Here is a 25,792-nt window from a genome sequence, read left to right as displayed (position 1 = left end):
CTTAAAAGAACACATAAGTGTAAATTTTCATGAGCTTGAATAGGCAGCATTTTCTTAGATATAACACCTAAAAATAGATTTGGACATCATGAAAAATGAAAAATCTTTGCATGCTAAGGGACACTACCAAGAAATAAAAAGACAACCCACAGAATGGGAGAAAATATTTGCAAACCATGTATCTGATAAGGACCTGGTATCCAGAATATAAAAAGAATTCTTACAACTCAACAATAACAACATGAATAACACAATTTTAAAATAAGCAAAGGATTTGGATTGTTATTTATCCAAAGAATCTGTAGGAATGGTCAAGAAGCATATGGAAAGATGTTCAACATCACCAACCATCAGGGAAATATAAATCAAAACCACAATGAATTGCTACTTTATACCTACTAAGATGGTTATAATTTTAAAAATGGAAGATAGCAAGTGTTGGTGAGGATATGAAGAATTTGGAACCCTCATACATTGCTTATAGGAAGCTAAAATGGTGCAATATGAAGGATCTTTGCGGTGATGGAAATGCTGTCTTGATTTTATCTGTCAATATCCTAGTTGTGATACTGCACTAGAGTTTTGCAAAGTGTTTTTATTGGGGAAAACTGACTAAAAAGTATATAGGATCTCTCTGTGCTATTTTTTGATTGCATATAAATTTACAATTATCTCAAAATAAAAATTTTAAATGCATGTTTAATAGAAGAAAATGTCTTCAACTACAGATTGATCAATATTCCTTTCATACATCCAGCTACTTTCAGTCATCCATTTCATTCTAACTCCTTACTCCAGCCACCTCCTTCTCAACAGATAACCTCCTCCAACAACAACTGACATTCATTGGGTATTTGTTATGTGACAAAGAACTTTAGGGACTAACTTTATGTGCAAGAACTTTATATGATCCTTCCAATAGATAACTTAGAATTCTACTTTTCATAGGAAACAGCAGCCTCAGACAACACCCCCTGTACTTCACCCATCCATCCCTCTTTTTCTTCCTTTAATAATGAAAATTGTCCATTTCGCAGAGTAAAGGCAATCCTTTCACTTAAGCATGGATCCTACTTCTCAGGATCCTGACTCCATCCAATATCTTTCTTGTATTTTGAACCTCTGCCTTTCTACTAGATTTAACCTGTTTGAATTTAGGTAAGTTCACATCCACTCTTAGCGTCAAAAAAAAAAAGAAAAGAAAAAAAGAAAAAAAGAAAAGAAAAGAAAAAAAAGAGGGGAAAGAGGAAGAAGAATAAAAAAAAGGAAGAAGGAAGAAGAGGCAGCTAGCTTCCTTCTCCCAACCTTACAAATACATCATCCATTCTCACTCCTCTTTTTGTAGCTACGTTTCTTAAGAATTGCTCACATTTACTCTATTTCCTAAACTTCCGTTCAGTTCAAAATCCACTACAACTTGGTCTCTGCTCCTACTCTATGAAAGCCTGACCTCCTTCCATCATTTGAGATCTCTACCTATTCCTTCATTTAAATTCTCTTTTCTTTGGGCTTCTCTGACGTCACCACCCTGTGAGATTTGAGGTGACACAGGTGACCTAAAAAGAGGGAAACAAAGTTATAATAAAGTAGGACATGCAATGGCCAAGGAGGCACAGGTAAGGGGATTGCTACTTTTGAGAGGGGAGTTAGGAGATAGAAGGCAAAAAGGGCCACACTGAGCATTAAAACAAAATGACCGTGATTTCCACCCTCTTTCCTATCTTTTGAAAGCCTGCTGGTACTCAAGAAAAAGCTGGAGGGTAATGGCAGGGACCGGCTCCGGGGGCTGCGAGAAGGGCGGGCTCTACCATTGGTGAGGGCCCGGCAACGGCCGAGGTGGAAGAGGCGCTTGAGTGGCCTGCGGAACCGCTGAGCGGGGCCGCGGTTGCAGCTCGGCGAGGGACCTGCGGGAGCAGAAGCGAGCGCGCGTGCGTAGCGGCGCTTCCGGCCGCGGCCGTGGCACGAGCAGCATCTTGAAATGTCCCTAAACTGGGCATGAAAGGCGGGTTGTAGCTGCCGCTGGTCTCCGAGAATACAGAGATCGGTGCGGGATACCCTGGAGGCAGGGGGGTCAGAGGCTGGCAGAAGACTCTCTCCGCCCCTAGTGCAAGTAGAAGAGCGGAAACGGCCTGGGCACATGTGTCTTTCGCGTCCTTAGTCTCCTGCCCAGTTCCTCGGACAGCGGCGACGAGAAATGGGCGGGGGTGGGGGGTGTTGGTGGTAAGAGAAATTCAGGTTAAACAGGTTTCTCTGCAGATCAGTGCCTTTAAACCCTGAGAGCCCTCACTATTTTAAAAATGAAGAAATTAAGGCTTAAGGAACTAGAGAGTCGCCTGCAACAAGTGGATGGATTCGAAAAGCCTAAGCTGCTTCTAGAGCAGTATCCCACCAGGCCTCACATCGCAGGTAGGGCCGCTGGTGACCACTCCTTTGCTTCGCGGGTTGGTTAGTCTTGTCTACTCACTCCATTGTGATGAGAACAATTATTTAGATACAAAGACCGTCTAGAGAAATCTGCTGAAAGATTGCTTATCACTTTAGAGGGTCTGCTTAACACCAACGCTAAAGACGCCCCCCACACAGAGACACGTTGTCATTTTACCGTTTTTTGCATACCCCTTAACACTGTCAGACATCTTTTTAATGTGTTTGTTTCTCTCATTACACGGTAAACTCCTTTAGGTCAAAGAATTTGTAGGGCTTGTTCACACAATTCCCATTGCCTGGAGAGTTTCTGGTACTAGTTGGGAGCTCAGTAAATATTTGCTAAATAAGAATCAAATTCCTATTGCAACAAATTGTCAGCACAGAGATTTCTATTCTCTACTCTGTCCTATAAATAAATACTAGATTTGCTAGCTGAAAGACTGAGTTTAACAAATCCAGAATAGGTGCTATGTAAATATGAGGATGCATTTCAGTTTTAACAAATGATCTGAGAATCAGCAGGGTTGCTTGATGTGAGAGACTGATACCAGTAATACAGGAGAGAATACAGGAGAAAACCTTTCTAATTACCAAAGTCACTGGGGAGTCTTAGGAAAATTTATTTGTCAGCAATACCTGCAAGGAGGAAACTCGTGCAACTCCACCATAGTTTTGTTTCTAAGCTGCCAGTGAAAGTCAAGGAAAATACATGTGTACCTGCACTTAACGCCAACATATTGCCATAATTTCAACCAGATATTCACAAAACTGTGTCTGGGTTAAGACCAGTTTACTCAATTTAGACAATGACTTCTTTAGTGTCTTCTGGTTATAGGGTTTCTAAATGAAATACAATTTTTTAAAAAGTTTCATACTCATGTGCTAGTTCTTACTTTATTATTTTTTAATTGATTTTTAAAGGGAGAGAGGAAGGGGGAGACAGAGAGAAACATATATCTGTTGTTCCACTGAAGTATGCATTCATTGGTTGCTTTTATGTGCCCTGACCAGGGATCAAACTCGAAACCTTGGCTATTGGAACGAGACTCTAACTGACTTAGCTACCCAGCCATCGCTTTGTGCTAATTCTCTACCAGCTTCAAAGTCACTAACACTTGCAGCAATAATCAGGACAATACAGTCAGCCTGAGATGTCTGTAATTGTGTTTTTGATGACACCTCTGGATCCTGGGGCATCAGTGATGGCCAGTAATCCTTGCAGATGTCCCTAAGGAAATAGCAGTGTTCTTATTCATGCATAACCTTTAGTATATCACAGATCTTCATGTATTTGAAATATCCCTTTCCAATCTCAGCAGCTTCTGCTCTACTCAGTAGCTCTCTTACCTGGTCTTAGTAGAATAGGAATACAGGTGTCTGTGTATCATAAACATATGGGCCTGAATGTGAGTCTAAAGGCTGTCTTATGGATGTAGGTCTTTTCCTTTCCCATTCCAGCTTAAGCTTATGGTACCTGTGTTTGGGTGACAAATTTGTTGCAAAGAAAAGTTCTGTGCCATTTTAATGTTAATGCTGTGGTTCCCAGATTTCACAAATCAGTAAAATTTCAATATAATTTTGGACACTGATATGGGGTTGCCAAGTTTATATATTAACAGGGAAAGTTTCTTTTTGTTTCTTAAAATTGATCTTTATTTTCCTGATTTTTTCCTCAAGGTTTTTTTTGTTATTGTATATACTATTACAGTGGTTCCTGCTTTTCCTCCCTTCCCCACCTCCACCTAGCCCCCACCTCTCCCCTCCCTAAGTCAACCCCCATATCATCATCCATGTCCATGGGTTATGCAAACTGTTCTTTGGTTAATCCCTTCACCATCTTTCATCCAGTCTTCCCCCTCCCCTCTGACAGCTGTCAGTCTGTTTCCTGTATCTATGTTTCTGTTTCTATTTTGTTCTTTAATTTATAATGTATATTAGATTCCACATATAAATGATATCGTGGCATTTGCCTTTCACTGACTGGCTCATTTCACTTAGCCTACTATTCTCTAGGTCCATCCATGCTATTGCAAAGTGTAAAAGTTTCTTCTTTTTTAGTGTTACATAGTATTCCATTGTGTAAATGTACCACAGCTTTTTTATCCACTCATCTACTGATGGGCACTTAGGCTGCTTCCAAGGAAAGATATTTTTAAAACCTATTTACTCTTACCACCCTTCCACAAAATATTTCAACATCAAAGACAACTGATACATGTATGTGTGTATAGCAATGTTTGGAACAGGTTGAAGAAAAATAAGACATTTGACCTTATGTTTCTCATTTTACCTCAGAGTTTTGTCATTCTTGGCATTGTCAGCAGAGACTAATTTTTTGGAATCATTGGTGTGCATTTTATTATTTTTTTGTCGGCCCTCGTACTACATGCCAAGTTATTATGCCTTAAGTGTTTTTTTCATTATCTAGAATACCATTTAGGGGAGGACTAGATAATGCAAGACATTGTTTTAAAGAGTTATATGCACAAATTGAATTTTGGTCTTCAACTTGTTTACTTATTCTCTAATATGTTTTTTGATCTTTTAGCTTGTATGCTCTATACGATTCATAATACATATGATGACATTGAAAATAAAATGGTTGCCGATCTAGGATGTGGCTGTGGAGTACTTAGCATCGGAACTGCAATGTTAGGAGCAGGGTAGGTGATCCAGTATATACTATTTGGTATGGGATGGCTTTAATAAGCATAAATAGGATCAACCAATTATATTTATGGGACTTTTTAGTGTGCGATAGGGGAGCAAGAATTTGATAATGAGCACCTATTGAATGAGGAGAGCAAACTAACAAAATAGAAACAGCGGCAGACAGATGTCTCCCTTGCGTACAAACCTAAGTTTCCAGCGTCTGTCTGGTTGGGCAATCATGCTGTTGAAAGGAAACACTCAACTCTTTTTGCCAGTTGGCTTAAAAAGGTATATGGTTTTGATTATGTTAATATTTTGACTTGGAAGCTTTAAATAGTCACTCTGTGTGTATGTTTTGTATTTATAGGTTGTGTGTTGGATTTGACATAGATGAAGATGCATTGGAAATATTTAATAGGAATGTGGAAGAGTTTGAGTTAACAAATGTTGATATGGTTCAATGTGATGTGTGCTCATTATCTAACAGAATGTCCAAGTCATTTGATACAGTAATTATGAACCCTCCCTTTGGGACCAAAAATAATAAAGGTTAGTAACAAGAATTAGGTGTACTGGTTTTAGAAACCACTTGCTCGTTGATTGGGTTAAGTGATTTTATCTTTCTTCATTAAATAAACCAGTCCATTACCTGCAGTTATTACAGTTTCAGTTTATCTAATTCATGGATAGGGAACTGAATTTTTCAATCTGTGTTTTCACTAATTTGTGCTAAATAAAAAAAAATCTTTTTATTCATTTATTTCTACTTCATCTGGTTTTAAGAACAATTTATTTAACGCTTATGAATGATTATGAATCCCATAAAGTATTTTATACTTTTAACCTCTTTTTAATGCCTTAGCACACCTGAATGTTTCATCATGTGTCCCTCAGTAACAGTGACTCACTGGCTTTTTATATTGTGTATGCTGTGGGCAAGGAGAGTAAGAAGTCAGTAAGATGAGGAAAAGATGCATGGTTTAGAAAGTCCTCCTTGCACCTCTCACCCCAACTTGATTCTGATTACTACTCTACCTTTTCCGTTCTCTTCTTCCATTCTCTCCCGTTCTCTTCTCTTTCAAAGTCATTACTTTGGAATGTAATACTAAAATGTTTACTTTATCCTTATTCAAATAAGGCAGTATAATTCTGGTTTTATTCCATTAACCTTATAAGATATTTAGGTGTATTACTTATTTGTACCCTTTCTGCAGAGAGAATTTGAAGTGGCTATTTTGGCATTTATTAATACATGATATTTAATTTTCTATTTTGATAAAAGGTATATAATGTGAATCAGAGCTTTTTCTTCTCTTAACAGGTGTAGATATGACATTTCTGAAGACTGCTTTGGAAATGGCAAGAACAGCAGTATATTCTTTACACAAATCCTCAACTAGAGAAGTAAGTTCAAATCTCATGATTATATGTTATTTATTTTTAAATTCATAAGTGTTTTAAGGATTTGCTATGAAATTTATTTACTGTTAAAAATCTAAATACCAGATTCCTAGATTCCTGACCTTTTTTAACAGCTGGCACTTAGAAACTGAATTTTCCCTTTACCTAGCTAGCATTTGTGATTAGTTTTCTTGTAGCCCATACAAGGTTTTTGGGTTTTTTTTCGTCAAAGATTTGTTCAAGCGGAAACTATTACCAGGAAAGAGACTCTAATTGAGTAGAGAAGTATGGTATAACTAGGGTTAAAGTATATCCTGTTTGCCTGGGTCTTTGGGTCAGAGGGCATGGTGGAGAGAAGGAAGGAGGCGGAGCGGGGCTGGGGGGTGGCATTAACTGGTTGCCTCCCCTAGGCACCCTGACTAGGAATCGAACCTGCAATCTTCTGGTGTACAGGACAATGCTCCAGCAAACTGAGCCACCCAGCCAGGGCTGCCTGGGTAAGCCTCGATGGATGCCTATAGCCCCAGTGGCTTTGTGTGGCCTGGTGCACATAAATAAGGCAGGAAGGCCTGGTTTTCAAGAACAGTGAGCCTGGAGCTAAACTGACCTGTTTGTAACCTACCTCCTCCATTATTCTTGCCAGCATTTGACACATGGAGGTGTCTAAGATGTATCTCAGAGAATTGGTGGTGGGGTGGTACATTTTTTTGGTGTCAGTAGAACATAGTGACCAAGAACACAGAGAATAGAGTGAGAATGTGTAGGCTCATTACTAAACTCTGCTGCTTCCCAGCTGTTATCTTGGTCAAAGTATTTGAATTCAGTTTCATCACCTATACTGCATTTACCTGTACTCTTATAGTATAAGGAACTAAAGAGTACCTTATATTTTGAGGGTTGTTGTGAGAATTAAGTGAGTTAATATTTACAGAGCTCTTAGAACAGTCTCTGAAATATGTAATTGCTATTAGCTATAATTTAAATAATACGTGTATTAAGAGATTTTAAAGTAGTTTTGTAGTAAAAATATTTGTATAAATACAGTATACTGGAATCCAGTTGGAAACAGTAAGTTCTGGATATATGGTAATCTAATAACCCTTTAAAAAAATAACATGGCTAAAAGATATATACTGCTAAGAATGACTGGTACCAAATGTAGATAAGCAGCAGAATATAACATAACTTTACTGGTAAATAAATCTCCATTTGAAAATGTGAAAGTAAACACCAGTAATTACTGGTATCTAAAAAGTTTGTGTTGAGGAGGTCCTCAAGACCATCCTCAGGTTTGGTGAATCTCAAGGACGTCTCACAAGACCCAGCATACAGTCATACTCATAGATATGTTTTATTACAGCTAAAGGATACAGAGCAAAATCAGCAAAGGGAAAGGTGCATAAGTCCAAGTCCATGAAATCAGGTTCAAGCTTCCAGAGTTCTCTCCTAGTGAAGTCACACAGGATGCACTTGATTTTTCCCAGCAGCAAATTTTTGTGACAGGCATGTGAAACGCTGTCAATTGAGGAAGCTCATGAGAGACTTGGTGCCCAGGATGTTTATTGAGGAATGACCACTTAAGCACCCCTAGCCCCTGCCCAGCACAAGCTCAGATTCCAAACTCTCAGTAGCAAAACAGTTATTCAGCGTAAAGTGTAAGCACAGTGTGCTTATCAGCTAAGTTGATGGGGAATGGAAACACTCCCAAAATCTAAGTTCCCATATTCCAGTCAGGAGCCAACTTTAAATGCAGGCCTTTTCTAAGGGTAAGCAGTCCAGCTTGCTCTGAACTCTTTTCTGCACAGCTTGAAATAACAAAGTTTATGTTACTCATAATACAATTCATGCAGACCAAGTAAAATATGCTAGTAAAAGATGCAGTAAGCAGCAAAGTCTAATTATTGGCGTGAATTCCTGTAGCCACATCACCAAGGAACTCCCATCTTTGCTGTTTGGTATTACCATGTCCCACCACTAAGAGGCAGCATTATCAGCATTGCCTTGGCAGGCTTAATAGTTGAATTTTAAGCATCTATTAAAGTACATTTTTTATTTAGACAGTTATATTCCCATTAGTACAGTAATTAATTTACAAAATTAATCTGGTATTTATTATGCATACATGAAGGAGGTATGGTGAGGAATGAACTGATATTGAGACAATCCCTGCTAAGTTTGTGGTAGTTTTACTTGTTTTAAATATTCTATATAATTAGCACATTGTCACTGGAGCTTACCCCATACCTCTTAACTGTAGACCTTTTGTCTTTACAAGTGATTAGCCTCCTATTTATAATATAGGTACCTTTGTATAGAGTAATTTCTTGATAGAAGTAGTTAAGTAAAATATAAGTATCCTGGCAGATATGCTAATAGGCAGTATAACTCTCAAGGCTGTGGCCATATCTTTCTTCATTAGGCATTGTGAGAATTTAGTCCTTGGTTCACAGTTAAAGCAAAGTAGATCAGCCAGAGACTGTTTTCTCTAAATCAATCCCAAACTTACCCGTTCATTCTTTGACATCTCTGCCAGAACCATCCATATTACATTGTATAAGCTAATGTCTAAAGACTCTCAGCTAGCAAAGAAATGCCATCATAATTTATTTCTTACAAATTTATCAAAGATCCTGAGAGTCCATTAAATTACAATATTATTTGCATTAAAGTCTGTATCCTTATACAGAAATTCTAGATCTCAAAATGGGAAAATATGTGCAAAGCTGGGAGTATTAAATTCAAGAAAACAACTGCATAAACATATTGGCACTATTATTTATAACGGGAATATTTGAACCTATAATTTAGGGAAGCAAGTATTTTATCAACCAAGTTGATGTCAACCAAGTTAAATGAACATTACCAAAATGAACAAAATGCTTTTAATACCAAATATTGAAATCTCTAGATTTCTAGTATTTCTAGAAAATATATACATGATTTATTTAAGGAATTATATGCAACCTTTTTCCATTTCTATTAGTGTTGAAGTGTATATATTATTTTAAAAATTCATAAAGCAATTTTTATAACAAATTGATCAAAAATTTTATGAAGTGACTCAAGAATTATAGACCTATAAAGTGTTAACATTTAGTACTGTGTGTCAGGAAAGCTCAAAGCACTTTTCATATTCCACAACAATCTGATGAGAGATACCATTACAGTCTTCATTTAACAGATGAGGAACTGAGGCACTAAAAGAATGAGTAGCTCAGGGTTACAAAGCCAGTAAGTAGCACAGCAGCAGTTCAAGGGCAGGCTGTCTAGTTCCAGAGACCATGTTCTTAACTACTATACCATACTGATGCTAAATTGCCCATGTATATTGCAATTGTCTGCTGCGTGGTTTCCAGGACAGTTATACTCATATACATTGATGAAATACTGCTGCAAAAACCATTTGAGTACATTGTGCACTTTGATGTATTTCTGAAATAACAGCTTCGTGATTTTGATTTAACTATGTAATTTGTCTCAGTTAAATATATTGAAATGGCTTGGTTTTCCAGTACTATCCATTCAGTTGAAAAAATTTAAGGTTCTAAGTTCTTATGAAGTTTTAAAAGCTTGAAAAGTTAATACCAAGTATTAATAAAAAGAAATTTTTTAAAAATTTAAAGATCAGTTCCCATTAACATGTTATTATGTTCAGCATATTCAAAAGAAAGCTACAGAATGGAAAGTCAAGATAGACATCATTGCAGGTAAGATAATTTTTAAGTTTCTCATAAAACAAATTTCAGTTATCTAAAAGCCAAATGCATTAGCCAAACCCAAATTTTTATAACGCTACTGAGAAGATACTGTAAATCATGTTTTTTTAGTGTGGCAAATGGATATGGTTGGTAATAGGCAGCAAATGGAGTAAAGGCAGAGTATTAATGTTTGCCAAGACTGTCCCAATTTATGTACGCATCTTACTAATAATCTCTAATAGTACCCAAGCATTTCGTCACTCCAGGCTCAGATATAACCATACAGTTTCAGAGTGACTGAAAAGCTTGGGTTTAAGACTTGGTCAGACCTCAGTGTGAAATCCATTTTTGGAAAATACCACCAGATTATGCCTGGATTACCTATTTCAATTTTCTAATTGCCCCTGAAGTCAAATAATTTTTTTTAAGTGGGGGATAGAATATAGTCATCCACACTGAGTAAATCATGCTTATTACATTTTTATTAGTAAATTGGATAATATTCACAAACATCAAAATGGGGAAAGCATACGATGAGAAGCTAACTGTAATCCAATTTTGAAAAGCCTGAAATTAAGAGTACGATAAATGGGGCAATGTTTTTTACACGGTAATAAACTATGGTATCACCATTTAACTAGATGTTACTGTTCTTAATAATCAGTAATGTGTGAAAGGCCAATCCTCCTAGTATATTCAGTATTGTCATTCCTTATGTAGTTTAAGGTACGAGAATATGCAACACAGAGCACCTTAGAACAGATCCAGTAGTATACCAAACCAAGGCCTTACTACTCCAAGTGTGGTCCTTAGATCATCAGTGTTGACATTCCTTGGGAGCTTGTAAGACTTGCAGAATTTTAGCCTCTGCCCAAACCTACTGAATTATATCCTGCATCTCAACAATATTTTATTTGAAGGTGCTTCGACTGCACATTAAAATTTGAGAGCTATGACCTAGAGTTAGAATTTATGTTGTAAAATATGACGGGGTAGGTAGACTCAGTCATCCCTCTGAAATGGATCAGCAGTGTAAGTTTGGAGAGCTTACATTATTTTTTAGAAAGAATATGAAAAAGTGGGTTTTCATTGAGTTTAGTAGAAAAATAATTAGCTAGTTACTACGTTTACTAAAACCTGGACAAAATTTTAAATAAGCATAGTTACGAAATTGCTAGCTATTGATTAGGAAATTAAAAATAGGAAGGTACTGTCATTTTCATAGGGTATACATTTTTGTCTACTTGTTATCCTTCTAAACTCTTCCCCATAAGCTCAAATTTTGGTATAAATGACCAAAATAGCAGAAATGCCAAACTCAACCTGCCATGGCTAATCTTGGGGATACATCACGGCAGTCCTTGGATACCAAGTTAAAGTGACAGGTCCAAAATCTTCAGTTTAACAGCATTTGGTGCTTTAATTCATGGGGTGGTTTTTAGTCACAGGTGGTAAATGCTTGGAAATAGAATTTTATTCTTAAGTGACTTTTTTTGTTTGTTTTTTAGAGCTGAGATATGACCTGCCAGCATCATACAAATTCCATAAAAAGAAATCAGTAAGTGTTTTGAACTTTGTAGTAAGTAACTATTTCTAATGTTATCAAGTTGCCCAAGTAAATACAGAAAGCCAGCCTGGGAGACAGATTATGGAATGGCCTATAATCAACAGCCAATACTCTGGTTTAAGATAAAATCTTTCTCAAATACTTTGGGCAAAATAATAATAATAATAATAAACTAAGCTTTTGCTCTTTTTACATAGTATATTTTATTAGTTTTTACTAATACATTCTCATATTACAAAGGCAATTTAGTACAAGTATCTTTCTTTTGATATTTGAATTATCTGAAATAACATAGAACTGTACATCAAAAAAAATCCTCATTTGGGTAACAAAAAGAGACAAGCTAAACAAAAAAAAAATTTTCCTTTCTCACAGGTGGACATTGAAGTGGACCTAATTCGGTTTTCTTTTTAAAAGCCTCCAAAGACAAAAGCAGCTGAAAACCTAATTAAAATTAATAAAATTTTTTTTACTAAACTACTGGTCTCCGGCACCGTTTTCTGTTTTCTGCTGTTTTGATGCAGGTTCTTCTTTGTCTGTTTCTTCTCTTGCTCTTTTCACTGGTCCTATAACAGTAAAAGAAATAATTTTTAGGTTCACTGTAAGGGTTACTCTATTTTAATATTGAGCATAATTACCAATAAGAAAGGCTTTTTCTTTAGTGCAAATGTTCTGCTCTCTAAACTTATCTTCTAAACATCCTTGTTATCACTTGTAAAACAGTGTAACTGGAATAAATCACAATCCAAGAATGTCATTCACACAGAAACTGAAAAACCACATCACAGTTCTCTCCCACAAATAATTTCTCATGAAAGTAGCAAAGGACTTAGAAAAACTTACCAGATGCACCATTTTCATCATGTTCATCATCACTATCAAATTTAGTTTTCTTGCCCTGAAACTGTACTTTTCCTTTAGCAGACCCAGTCTGGGCTGCTTTATTTCCCTTTCCTTTTCCTTTAAATTTGCGACCTGCAGAGACAATTGAGAGATCAGTACAGAAATGTTTTAAATCTCTTGTCTTTGAACATAATTACAATTTCTACTCAAGCAAATGATTTTAAATAACCAAATTGTCAGAAAAATAACTAATGACCTTTTGACTTCCATTTGTTCAGGGATTCTTGTTGATCTTCCATGATTTTCTTCAATGCTTCTTTTTCCACATCTCCATCTAGTACTTCCCATGTCACTTCTTTGTTCCTTAGTTGGAGGTTACCATTATTTGCATCTTTGGCTTTATCCAGTGCTTCCTTAGCTTTTTCTTTAAATAGAATTATCCCCTACATCAAAGACAAGAAGCCACACCCTTAAGTTTTTGGTCCCACAGTTAATTCCTTCGAAGTAATTTTTCCTAGACTGCAAAATTTTCCATGCCATTACCACTTTCAATGAATTTTGGTGAACATCAGGAAGAGAAATGCTACAAAACTTGCAGTCACTGATCCAACAATTATTCACAGCATAACAGAAAACAATCAGATATCACATGGAGTTACAGCAATAACAAAATGGACAAGTAAATGATTAAACAGAAACTATTCTCAACACAGTAATTTAAAAAATTGCTCTCTCCACTAATTACTTCATCTAAAAGATAAATTTCTATGGATTTTTCAACATTGGTAGAACTGTTTCCAAACCTCTTTTGCTCCTCTGACAAAGTCTATCCATTTTATTTCACCATGATTTGAGAAAAGGATGTGCAAATCTTCTCTACAGGTCTGATCATCTAGGTCGCCCGAAAATTTCAGCAAGCAGCCGATCTTTTCTTCTAGAGATTTCTATAAAAATATAAAAGGCAATAGAAGTTTCTTAAAAGCAACCACAAATCAGAAATGGCTTACACCACTCTATACCTATACAAGGAAAAGGCTAGAAACTAAAACGCTATTTTGAGTAGTTTAATTAACAGTTGGGTGTATTTCCTGTCATCCTTTGTTCTGCAATGGCTTCTGATTTAACTTCTCCAACAAATAATACTTAGTTATATATTTTAGTTATATAAATCCGGTTCTTAAATTATCTCTGGATAAAGAATAATTTTAGGCAATAGTACCTGGCTATTACTTTAATGTAATGCTTACAGATTTTCTGTGAAAAGTCTTCAGAACTTTTATTCTCATAGGCTTGAATTATAGATTTCTTAAATACCAGTAATATATACTTACGATTTCAGCATTTTCTGCTAACTTTTGTTTTTCTTCTTGCTCTCTACAAATAAAAATGTAATTGAATGTTTCCATTTACTATATACAAGAAAATTAAATCCCAATAAAGTTAATCTTGATCGCAATCTCTAAACTATTTAATAACCAAAGCCAGTCTTAGGATTTCTGATTGTCCAATGCTACAGTGCAACACAATGTGACCCCAGATTATCACTGCAGCTTAAGACCTCAATGTTTCATGAGCAAAAGAAAGGCCTATTGCTACTCATCTCAGAGGTAATCATGAGCTTCACTTCCCAGAACTACTATCTACCTTTGTCAAAGATTTAAGGAATTAAAATGTTCTATTAGCCCTGGTGGGGTAGCTCCGTTGATTGGAGCATCGTCCTATACACCAAAAGGTTGCGGGTTCGATCCCGGTCAGGGTGCTTAGGGAAGGCAACCAATCAATGTTTCTTTCTCTTAATTAACCCTTTCTTCTCTCTCTAAAATTAAAAAAGCCTCGGGTGAGGGTTAAAAAAAAAGTTAAGTAGTTCTATTTACTTACTGTTTAGCTCGTAATTTAGCTTCTACTTTATTTTGCTTTCTTTCTTCATTTTTTTTTGCAAAGTAATCTTCCCTAAAGGACACAAAATATAGAGGCTAAATTTATGAGAACAAAGATTTCAAATTATTTTGAATGATTAAGACGGGGAACAAAATTCAAAAGGTGTCAAGGAAGTTATTCAATTTTTTTTTATTAAAAGTTTTACTAAAAAATATTTCACATACTATAAAATTCACTGTTTTAAAGTATAGAATTTGATGCTGTTTCATTTATTCAGATTGTACAACTATCAATCACTATTATCTAATTTCAGAACATTTTCATGACCCTGAAAAGAAACCCTACATCTCATGTTGGTTTTCACATATCATCCAAGTATTAAAAAAAAGTAAACCAGAAGTTACATAAAATATTTTAATGTTTTAGAGTTTTCCACAGTGTTCATTTCACAAAAGGAGAAAATTCTACAATCCCTGAGACCCAAGAATAAGAACAATTATAAAATCATGTTAAAAAATGCTTTTGAGGGCTTAACACTGAGCAATTCATCACAGTGCATCCCTAGGTACACGAGGTTTAGTACAGAGCATAATTAGAATACTGTGTAATGGGAAAGTAGGAAACTATGGTCACACATCTAACTTCATCATGAAAATGCTCTGGTTAGTCCAAGTTTTTAGACACATATATTAAAGAGTGTGATCCAAATCTCTTATTATATAATCCTCTGTACTATATAAAAATATAGGCATATACAGACTATGAGAAATAAGAACAGATAAAAGTTGCAGTGTTTTATCCTCTAACACCGAAAGCCCAAATTTTAGTATCTAGCCTAATTATAAGTTTTAGATGCAAAGTACTTAAACTTAACCTTCTTTATTAATTGCTAACAGAAAAAAGGTACTAATAAACACTACTGTATATTCTCAAAGGACTAAGAGTTTCCGGTAAGCAAATTTCAAGCATTTCTCAAAGGCAGTCTTGAGAAATCAAAGGTTACCAAAACTACTAGCATTAGATAAGATCCTATTCCATATTCCTTATCCCAATCAATTCCATATAACTAAGTGGCCAAAAGAAACATCAGCAAAAATGCTTACTTGAAAAGTATTAGTAGATCCATGTCTTTGTACTTTTGTCCGGGGGTCTCCACAAACTTTTTAGCAGACTCAATGCTATCAAACACAGCAAATATTGATCCCTTTTAAAAGGGAAAGAAAGATTTTTTTTAAGTTATGTCCCATATATTTTTCAACTAAACAGTCTGTTATATGATACAACCATACCTTAAATGCTTTGTGCAATGTTCTTCTCATCTGAATATTTAGTACTTGACCTTTATCTTCTAACCATTCTTTTATGTCATCAAGGGTTGCATCAGTAGGGAAGCCTTTCTGTAAATAGGAAATATACAAATGACTTCTCAGGTAAAGAGTCAGGCAGAAATTCTGAGTCATTTTGTTTTGAATAAAGTCAGGCTGTGTCTACCTCCCTCTCCCTCCCTGCCTCCAAAATGTTTAACAGCTCTGATTTAAGAGCCTTTGTTCTCCAATGCAGTAAAAGCAGCTTTCATCTGGGATCTGTTTCAAAATAATCCAACTGGGGCAGCAATAATGCAAGATTAATCATGTGTTAATAAGTATTGAAGTTGGATAATGGTATATATCCAATCTACTTTTGCATGTCTGAAACTTTCCAGAATAAAAAAGAACTTAAAAATCAATATGCTAAAGGAAACTGCTCTCAAGTTCAGCTGATGATAAATAAGAACAGGTGATATGCACTGGGTGCTTACAATATGTTAAAGATTTTGTCCAGTAGAATATGGGTATTTCATTTAACTGTCACAACAGTTCTATAAGGTAAAAATATTATCCCCTTTTATGAAGATAAGGCTTAAACAGGTTAAGAACACGTACCAGGTGGTGAGGGACATAGAGTAAGTAGTGAAGTTATGATTCTTGAGCCCTTATTTTTACCAACTCTATTTGTTCTTTCTAAATTTAAGATATAATTAAATGCATTAAAGGCCCACTTACAATGTAAACAGATCTATTTTTTACATCATTTTTATACTCATCAGTCACTTCAGGGAGGGGTTTGTTTGGAGATCTTCTGATTTTGGTTTTATCTTCACTTATTTCCATGAGTTCTGCCTTTGATTTGCTCAATGCTTCTACTATTACATTAAAGTCTGTTGTTAGACGGTTTAACCTGAAGGATATGTATGAAAGCACTGTAAGACTTAGTACTAGCACTTGTTAACAGAAAATCTAAAGACGGTTTTTAAAAAGTTTTTACCTATTGAATTTTATCATTATTTCCAAAGGTACCCAGCCTTCATCCAGTTTAATTTGTTCCTTTAAAAATTTGTCCCGTGGCAAATTGAAGTCACCAAAATAATACTGCAAGATAATTACAATATATTTCAGATCATTGTATAATATTGACTCCAACTTTGGAGGTTTATTTTTATTACCATTACATCAAGTTCTATTCTTTAAACATACATGTCATAACTTAGGAGGCAATAAATATTTCCTCCTAAATATACCATAATTAAATATTTAAAACACAAATTTAACAAATAGGTGAACCTAAAATTTGATTACTTAAGTGTACATGGCAACAACAAATAAAAACATAACTGACGATTTAGGATATAAAAAAAACACCGCACTTTAAATCAGTGTGGAAACAGTAAATTAAAAAGCTGGAATAAACTGGTTAATCACTTACTTTTAAAAGTTAAAAATATCTAATTTAGGCACAGAGGCACTCTTTCTCAGTATAAAAACAAAGAAAAAGTTATACATGAAAAGGCCGAAGGGGGTCTGGCAAAAGTAGCATAAAAAGTAAGGCAAACACAGAAGTTTGTCAATAATTCTTATAAATCAAGGGGGAAGGAAAAAACCCAGAAAACACTAATAGAAATATGAATCAAGGACATTACAAAAATTACTAAAACTAAAAATGTACTATAAACAAGTTCAACCTCATTATTAATCAAAGAAATGTAAATTAATAAAGTAGTATTTTTCACCTGACAAATTGGCCAAAATTCTAAACACAAGTATATTTAGTATTGGCCAGAACAGAGAAGTGGTCACACAGGTAGAGATGTAAACTGACCACAAGTACTGAAAGTTTTAAAAAATGTGCATAACCTCTGAGCCAGAACATCTCATTCTAGGAATTTTATCTTAAATCAGTAAACACATTTTACTAAGACTTTTATATATATTCATGGTAAAACTATTACAGCTAAAAAAAATTGGAAACATCCTACATATCAAATAGAGAACTGGGTATATAATTGATGACATAAAACTTCACTCCCCCAAAATGCATCCCATGTTTGGTGGAGGAAAGGGAAGGAAATAAAATTTATGTTACTGTGAGCACAGACCAGAGTGTAATAGTGTAGTCATCAGGTTTTAACTTTATCTCAGGAGGGTGAGATGTGAGAGGTGACAGGTTGTAGAGGGGACATCATTTTTCTTCATATATCTATGTATTATTTTAAATGTTAAATACATAATAATTTGTAGATTTCTTCACAATTATAAAGTAGTTCAAAAAGTTGCAACATGGGAAATTTTAAATGGTAGAGAAGTACAACTTAAAAAAAAAAAAAAGAAGAAGAAGAATCAACGTGGCGGAGCAGTGGAAGTCACACTGACCTCCTCCCAAGACCAATCTGGAATTACAACTAAATTGGGAAGAAATCACCTGGAACAGATAACTGACCAATAGCAGGAGAGGAGCCTTATAACCTCAGACAGAAGAATCAGCTTTAGCACAACCTAACTGATAAGGAGTGCGGTAGAGACTCAAGAAGGCAGGTGGGACACCCACGGGTGGCAGCACCAGAAGGATATTGAAACGGCCAAGTGGATCCCCCTGAGAAGAGCAGGGTCTAAACCATAAGTGGGGATCTCCAGCCTACAGCACCAGAGCCCAAAAAGTACACAGATAATAGCCAGCTGCAAAAAGTGGCAGGTTGCTCTCCACCAGAGATGGGCGGCTGGAGATGCATAGAGCCTTTTAAAGGGTCAACGCATAAATTTTTATTTGCAGCCATTTACCCTGGGCTCCAGCAAAGGTGGGGGCAGAGTGGTCTAGAGACACTTGAGGAGAGACTGGAGACAGATGCTTTGGGGAGAGAACTGAGAGTAGCTAATGGGATCCCAGTGCTGACTCCTCCCCGATAGGGCAGCAGCCCTCTGGCTCAGGCAGACCACTCCCCTGAGCTGTGGCAGCAAGAGAGGACCCAATAACCCCGCCCCCTGGAGGGACTCTGCCCCACCGTGTGGCATCTAAGTCTGACTGCAGAGTGACTAGATTGACAACTGAAGGAGACAGCCACAGACAGTAGATTCCTGGGAGTCTCGAACAGACTGCCTAAGGTCAGACGGGGACAACATCTGACATCAGAGGCAGATCCAGAAAGAAAAAAACAGTGGTCTCCTACCATAGAAGTTCACACCACAACGTCAGGAAATCAAGACAGATCAATTTAAGAAGCAGAAGCAAAAAAGAATAGTCTCACAAATAATGGGAAGACAAAGAAACACCACCCAATTGAAGGGAAAGAAGCCCCAGAAAGAGAACAAAATGAAATAGAGGCAAGTAAACTCTCAGATATTGAGTTCCAAACAACAGTTCTAAGGAAGCTCAATGAGCTCAGAGAGAATTACAAAAAACTACAGGGCAACTATGAGGAACTTACTGCAAACTCTATCAGCATGAAAAAGGACATAGAAACTATCAAGAAGAGGCAAGAGGAAATGAAGAATACAATTTCTGAATTGAAGAACAAAGCAGAAGGAATCAAAAGTGGGCTAGATGAAGCTGAGGTCTTAATCAGCAAGCTGGAGGATAAGGTAGGAAAAAAGCTCCCAGAAAGAGCAAGAAAATGAAAAAAGACTCAAAAAGAATGAAGAGGTGTTTAGGGAAATGCAGGACAACCTGAAACTTAATAATATCCATATAATAGGGACACTAGAAGGAAAAGAAGAGGAGCAAGGGAGAGAGAACCTGTTTGAAAAAGTAACGATGGAAAACTTGCCTAATTTGAGAAGAGAAAAAGTCACACAAGTCCAGGAAGCACAGAGGGTCCCCATTCAAGAGGAACCCAATGAGGCCCTCTCCAAGACACATCACCATTAAAATGGCAAATATCAAAGACAAACAGAGAATCCTAAAGCAAGCAAGGGAGAAAGAAGTAATAACATATAAGGGAGTCTGGATACAGCTAGCATCTGACTTAACAGAAACACTGCAAGCCAGAAGGGAATGGCAAGAAATATTCCAAGTCATGAAAGAAAAGGCCTGCTACCAACACTGCTCTACCCAGCAAGGCTCTCAATTAAAAGGAAAGGCGAAATAAGGAGTTTCCTAGACAGAAGAAGACTAAAAGAATATACCTCCACCAAACCAGCATTGCAAGATATGCTAATGGGATATCTTGGGACTGCTTTAAGAAGATAAAGAAAGAGTCTATGAATACACAGTTCCTTTCAGTCACCAGTACTTGATATTACCAATATTTCTAATACTTATTAATCTGATCATGACAATGATGTGTTATTTTGTTACTTCATATTTGTTGAAACTAAACCTGTTTTTGTATATTTCTTGCCTATTTCTATTATTTTTAAAAAGCTTTAAATGACTTTTTGGTATTCTTTATCCATTTTTTGAGTAAAGGTTTGTAGAATTTTTTCCCCTAAAAAAAACAAACAAACAAAAATTAGTAATCCTTTTTTAGATGTGTTGCAAATACTTTCCTATTCTATTACTTGTCCTTTAACTCTTTTTATGTGTATATTACCATTAGTCTTAAATGTTTAATATAGACATATTGTCAATATTTTACCTTATAGCTTCTGGGTTTGAATATTTGACTTCAGGGTAAGAAAAACATTATTTTGTTTTTTCTCCTAAAACTCCTTAGATTTTACATATTGATTTTTAATTCACCTGAATACTTTTTCTATAATGTGTGAAATAGGGCTCTATATTTGTTTTACTTCAAGTAATAGTGGTCCATGCACCGTATTTGTTGAATAACCCTTATTTTCCCTATTGAACTAAAATATTTAATTTAATCATACATTACATTTTTAGATATATATATTTGCTTCTAGAATGCTCATTGTATTTCATTGATCTACTTGATTATATCTCTGCTGGTGTCATGTTGTTTTAATTGCTGAGATTTTATAATGGATTTAAATTTTTTAATATTTTATAATGGATTTTGACATTTAAAAAATAAATAAATAAAACCTGCATTTGAAAAAAAAAGAAAGAAGGAACTCCTACCTTTTGCAAAAACATGATGGAACTGGAGAATATTATGCTAAGTGAAATAAGCCAGTTGGTGAAAGACAAATACCATATGACAACTGTAAGAGGAATCTATTCAACAAAATCAACTAACGAACAAAATAAACCACAGGCATGGAAACATGGAGCAGACTGAAAGTGACCAGAAGGGATGGGGAAGGACAACAATGATGGGAAGAATGAGAAGTAACTAAACAAAGAACATGTATGAATGACCCATGAACATGAATAACAGAGTGGGAATTGACTGTGGGAGAGGGAGGCAAAGGGGGAAATACTGAGACAACTGTAATAGAATAAACATGATTTGAAAATTAAAAAAAGAAAAAAATCTGAGAATTTCCAAAAACATACCAAATAATATAAAGTTCTTTAGTAAGACCTTAAGATATAAATTAAGAATTAATTTCCCACAGCAGTCATTATTGTAAAGCTTCAACTTAAATACAAGACTTAAGTTCAAAAAAGTACTTAGAGGCCCTAGTCAGGTAGCTCAGTTGCTTAGAGCATTGTCCCTATCGCCAAGGTTACAGGTTTGATCCCCAGCCAGGGCACACACAAGATGCAACCAATAAATGCATATCTGAGTGGAATAACAAATCCACATTTCCCTCTCTCTAAAATCAATCAATAAAAATTTACACAAAATTTTAAAAGTTAAGTAACATTAGTCTATAGTGTTATCTTTCGAAATGTCTGTAGTCTTTGGGTTTCATAATCTGGCTCCACCAAAATAAAACTGTATATTATAACATGTATAACTAAATCCAAGAATCAAAGACAAGCCAGATGTTGAATATCGGTCAATATACGTACTTAAATGTTCTTTCTCTATTTGTTTTGAGGCCCTAAATTTCCTTTCGAAGAGCTTGTCTTCATAGTTGAATAGTACAAGGATCATACCTCAATCTGATGACAAATCTTAGCCTCCAGAGCAGCCATTTTTTCATCACCATTTTCGGCCATTGTGGCTATCTGTAAATTTTTCCAAATTGGCATTATTGGTTTTTTTAAGCATAAAATTCAAGACCAGAAAAAGAATGATTATCAACATCCCACTGATTTCTTTAAAAAAAATAAATAAATCAAGAATTTTTAATTTCCCTGGTTCAAGTTCTCTATTCAATTCTCAATTTTCAAAAGAAAACTTTTAAGTGATAGAAACTGAAAAGCTATTGTGTCAATGGCCAGGTAGCTTAGGTTTTTAGAGCATCTTCCCAATATACCAAGGTTGCGAGTTTAATCCACAGTGAGGGCACATGCAAGACTTGTGAATGCATAAATAAATGGAAAAACAATTCCATGTTTTCTTCTCTTCCTCTCTCTCTCTAAATAAAAACATAAATATCAATAAAAATATAAAAATTGTAAAAAAGAAAAAAAGCTATTAATACACACCCCTTTCTGTAAATCACTGTTCCATGTTCTATAACAAAGCAAGTAGTTACCTACACTATGGATTTCAGTTCCACTTTTTTGGTGTGGTCAAATTTCTTTTAAACTTAGTCACAGTTGCCCCGGCCAGGGTGGCTCAATTGGTTGGAGCATTGTTTCGTACACCAAAAGGTTGGGGGTTCCATTTCCGATCAGGGCACATACCTAGGTTGTGGGTTCAATCCCCGGTCAGGGCGCAAACAGGAGGCCGTTAATCGATGTTTCTCTCTCACATCGGTGTTCCTCACTCTCTATCCCTCTATCTCTCTCTCTCTAAAATCAATAAACATATTAAAATAAGTAAATAAAGTTAGTCACAGCTGACTTACCAAAATCTTTATCAGCCAAGATTAAGTATTATAACTTTAAGGTGAAAAAATTCACATATGATATCCAGGGTTCAATTAGATGCAGTGTATTATGGAATACATGAAATGACGATCTGAGAGCCTGGACTCTAAAACAACGTTAAACTGGGAGTACGCCTACTCATTCACTAATATATTAGCTAACCAGTTTCTTGATTAGCAGTGCAGGAAAAAAATGAGGCTGTGAAGTTGGTTTGCTAGGGACACAAAATCGAGTCTTCTCATCTCAGGCTACTTGCCTCCAGTGCTCTATTAAACCATCCAGTCATCCACATTGTACAAACGTATACAGAAACTCTCCGAGGATATCTGCCATTAACTGACTCAAGTGATGAACGATCATTGATACACTTCTTGGAGGCATCGTTTATACACTGTAATTACAATGCCATAAGCTGGATGAATTTTGGAAACTCTGGCAATAGGGGTTTACATGGTGCGCATCCCATTACAAAGTCTGTTCAATCTTACGCATTTGTTTGTCGACCACAATCTACATTCCTAAATTACTGGGGTAGTCTCGGGCTTACAAAGCAAAGAGACAAAAGAACTATCTAGTCCCTACAGGACTTCTCGGCCTACCCAATTTTGGAACTTCGTTTCATCATATTCCTTCCCAGACTGTACAACTTACATATGAAATATTAACCCCATTTACCATTTCTCACAGACCAGAATTACGCCAGGGGAACACCTACACAGCTGCGATTCTCGGGCCTCAACTCTGTCTCACATTATCCAAGGAACTCTATGGAGTTTAGCCGCGCCAACCTCCTTAGAATTTACACAGGTGGCCCCTAACGTCCGCCTTCGGCGACACTAGATGATGATGAAAGACACAGTGGGGATGCGGACAGCTCGGTCCAAAAGACCCCTCCAGGGATCCGTCCGAAAGCAACCATTGGCTCTCTTGGGACCCGGACATGTGCGCAGACCCCCAGGCTCCAGCATTCCTCCACGGCCCCCGCTCAACCTCCCTGCCCAGCGTGCCGCCTCCGGCCGCGGCCCACGCGGCTCACAACCCAAACGTGAAGAAGGAGAGGAGCGCGCGCAACCAGCCTGAGGCAGCAAAGAAAGGGAAAGCGCCGTCGTGCACCACGCAAAGCAGGCCCCTTGGTACCTTCTTCTCATTAGCCCCCTGGAGTTGCTCACCTTTCAGGTCTCGGTCCAGCAGACCCGGGCCACAGAATCACTAAGAGCAACTACCGCGTAGAGCCTTCACAGCTCCGCCAGCTCGCCTAACGCGCGTAAAGATGGGAGCCGTCCCGGCAGCCCTTGCGCCCGAGTGGGCGTGTTTTCGGGACAGCCGGCGCCGGCGCCGCTTTACGAGCATGCGCACCTGCCGCGGACTCCCATAGCCCGTGGAGTCTCGCCCCCTCCAGGAAGAAAGTGGGTTTCAGTGTTCCTTAGGGTAATGGAGAGAGTCAAGATAAATATTTATTTTTACGTGGCTTTGGACGTCATGAGTATCTCCAGCCATTCCTTAGCCTTTCCATTCATGTGAAATGTTTAGCCTTTTTTTTTTCTGATTATGCATTTCAAAAAAAATTGTTTTAATCATCCATATATAGCTAAACTACATCGTGTTGTAATTTCAAAAATATGAGAAGTGAATTTTAGTTTAATCAAAGATTAATGGAATCTTGGAATTAAGATAACAATACAATGAGTGTTTAAGAGCTGGGACTCTGGGATCAGAGGGCCTGCCTCAAATTAGGACTCACCAATTTACAGACTACGTAACCTTGGGCAAGTTACTCAACTTCTTTATCCCTCATGTATAAAATGTGGCCAATGATAAATGTCACCTATTAAGTTGTTGTGAGCATTAATCATGATACAGCCCTAGCCGGGTAATTCAGTTAGTTAGAGCATCCTCCCCATGGTCAAGGTTGTAGGTTCAATTTCCTGTCAGGACACATACAAGAACCAACCAATGAATACATAGATAAGTGGAACAACAAATTAGTGTTTTCTCTCTCTCTCTCTCTCTCTCTCTCTCTCTCTCTCTCTCTCTCTCTCTCCCTCCCTCCCTCCCTCCCCTCTCTCTCTCTCTCATCAATTTTAAAAACTAGTGATACAATATGTACCTTGCCAGACCCTGTGCCTGGCATATACTGTAGTAAGAGGAGCAGCATATATTAAACAAACTACTGCCTCTGCCAGAGCCATTTTCTATTAGTATACTTTTTGCACAATACTTTTAGTCACTTAATTTAAAAGATGTTTTTTCTTGTGGTGAGGCACTTTTTTTCACTTTGCTTTTTGTCAAACCAGGAACTCAAACCAAGCCAGCAATACAACGAATACAAATAATATAAAGATTACAAAGAATAAATAGATAGGGATACATAATGCCTGTGAAGATACGATTCCCTAATGTTGCCCTTCCCCTTGTGGAGGCACAATGCCCAAAATCAGCTGGTCTCAGAAATCTTTTGTTGAGTGAAGATTGTACCAAGTCAGAGTAACCCAGAAACATGGGCTATTTGCTTCTTGGAATATTTTAGGGGCCTGAGGGTTTGAGGGTACAAATAGATCCAGGGCATCTATCCTTAGCATAAAAGAATATCTTGATGCCTCACATGTCCTCTTTTCACATACTACTTCTTGCTAAGCCGCTTTAGCTTTTCATGTAGTAGCCCAGTCAAATATCACTAGATCTGAGGGAGTCTCATTTTGGTTGCCGTAGCTTTTCTTGTCACAACAGAGGCTGCACATGATTTCCTGTGTGAGCAAGACTCGGCACATTTCTGGGTTACTGTCTTGGTCTTCGTACACTGTGGTCTTCCCAGCGGGAACATCTAGGCTGCTTCTTCGCAGTGGTGGTAACAGGGAAGATAACTGCTGCTGCAGCACTTGCTGCTTCATAAATCCGTGCTCGAGGAAATTGTTTTCTACCCGTGAGGCAATCTGTTATTTTTCCATCAGTTTTCTTGAAAATTTTATAGGACATTGGTGAAATAGCCTGTTATGTGATCTCAAGGCTTTTGGGCAGTCCCAAAACATAGCTAATGTATTTATTTGGAAAAAATGCAGTTATAGATTCAGCCCAAACATTGCATCGAGCCAATGGTTCCCGCTCTTCCAGGGACCAAGCTCCATGCAGCCACCATCCTTTGGGGAAAATGCAATCCTGGCTGCACACCAGGAAGCTTCATTTTTTT

At 36.8% G+C, this 25,792-nt stretch overlaps 2 protein-coding genes across 3 annotated transcripts; one reads left to right on the top strand and one right to left on the bottom strand.

The window, feature by feature from the left end:
* Window positions 1–1,926: 1,926 nt before the first annotated feature.
* On the top strand, window positions 1,927–12,185 carry METTL5 (methyltransferase 5, N6-adenosine). The gene is made up of 7 exons (XM_054562488.1): window positions 1,927–2,406; window positions 4,976–5,090; window positions 5,447–5,628; window positions 6,401–6,483; window positions 10,136–10,187; window positions 11,687–11,736; window positions 12,121–12,185. The coding sequence occupies exons 1-7, from the start codon at window positions 2,298–2,300 to the stop codon at window positions 12,157–12,159; spliced, it is 630 nt and encodes a 209-aa protein (XP_054418463.1). The 5' UTR covers window positions 1,927–2,297; the 3' UTR covers window positions 12,160–12,185.
* Window positions 11,929–23,898, bottom strand: SSB (small RNA binding exonuclease protection factor La). Of its 2 annotated transcripts, XM_054562484.1 has the most exons (13): window positions 23,778–23,898; window positions 22,423–22,530; window positions 21,727–21,798; window positions 16,771–16,874; window positions 16,509–16,683; window positions 15,756–15,863; window positions 15,570–15,670; window positions 14,467–14,538; window positions 13,920–13,962; window positions 13,392–13,532; window positions 12,845–13,031; window positions 12,589–12,720; window positions 11,929–12,311 (listed from the first exon to the last, which is right to left on the bottom strand). In XM_054562484.1, exons 3-13 carry the CDS (start codon window positions 21,787–21,789, stop codon window positions 12,223–12,225), a joined length of 1,215 nt encoding a protein of 404 aa, XP_054418459.1. In that variant the 5' UTR covers window positions 21,790–21,798; window positions 22,423–22,530; window positions 23,778–23,898; the 3' UTR covers window positions 11,929–12,222. The 2 variants fall into 2 exon arrangements, with proteins under 2 accessions (XP_054418459.1, XP_054418460.1); XM_054562485.1 differs by lacking the exon at window positions 22,423–22,530.
* Between the last annotated feature and the right edge of the window lie 1,894 nt (window positions 23,899–25,792).

The sequence above is a fragment of the Pteronotus mesoamericanus genome, unplaced genomic scaffold (genome assembly GCF_021234165.1).
Source record: "Pteronotus mesoamericanus isolate MK-2021 breed Mesoamerican mustached bat unplaced genomic scaffold, CSHL_Meso_final scaffold_651, whole genome shotgun sequence".
Classification (NCBI taxonomy): domain Eukaryota; kingdom Metazoa; phylum Chordata; class Mammalia; order Chiroptera; family Mormoopidae; genus Pteronotus; species Pteronotus mesoamericanus.
Note: the sequence above shows the minus strand (reverse complement) of the source record. Positions and strands in the feature narration are given on the sequence as shown.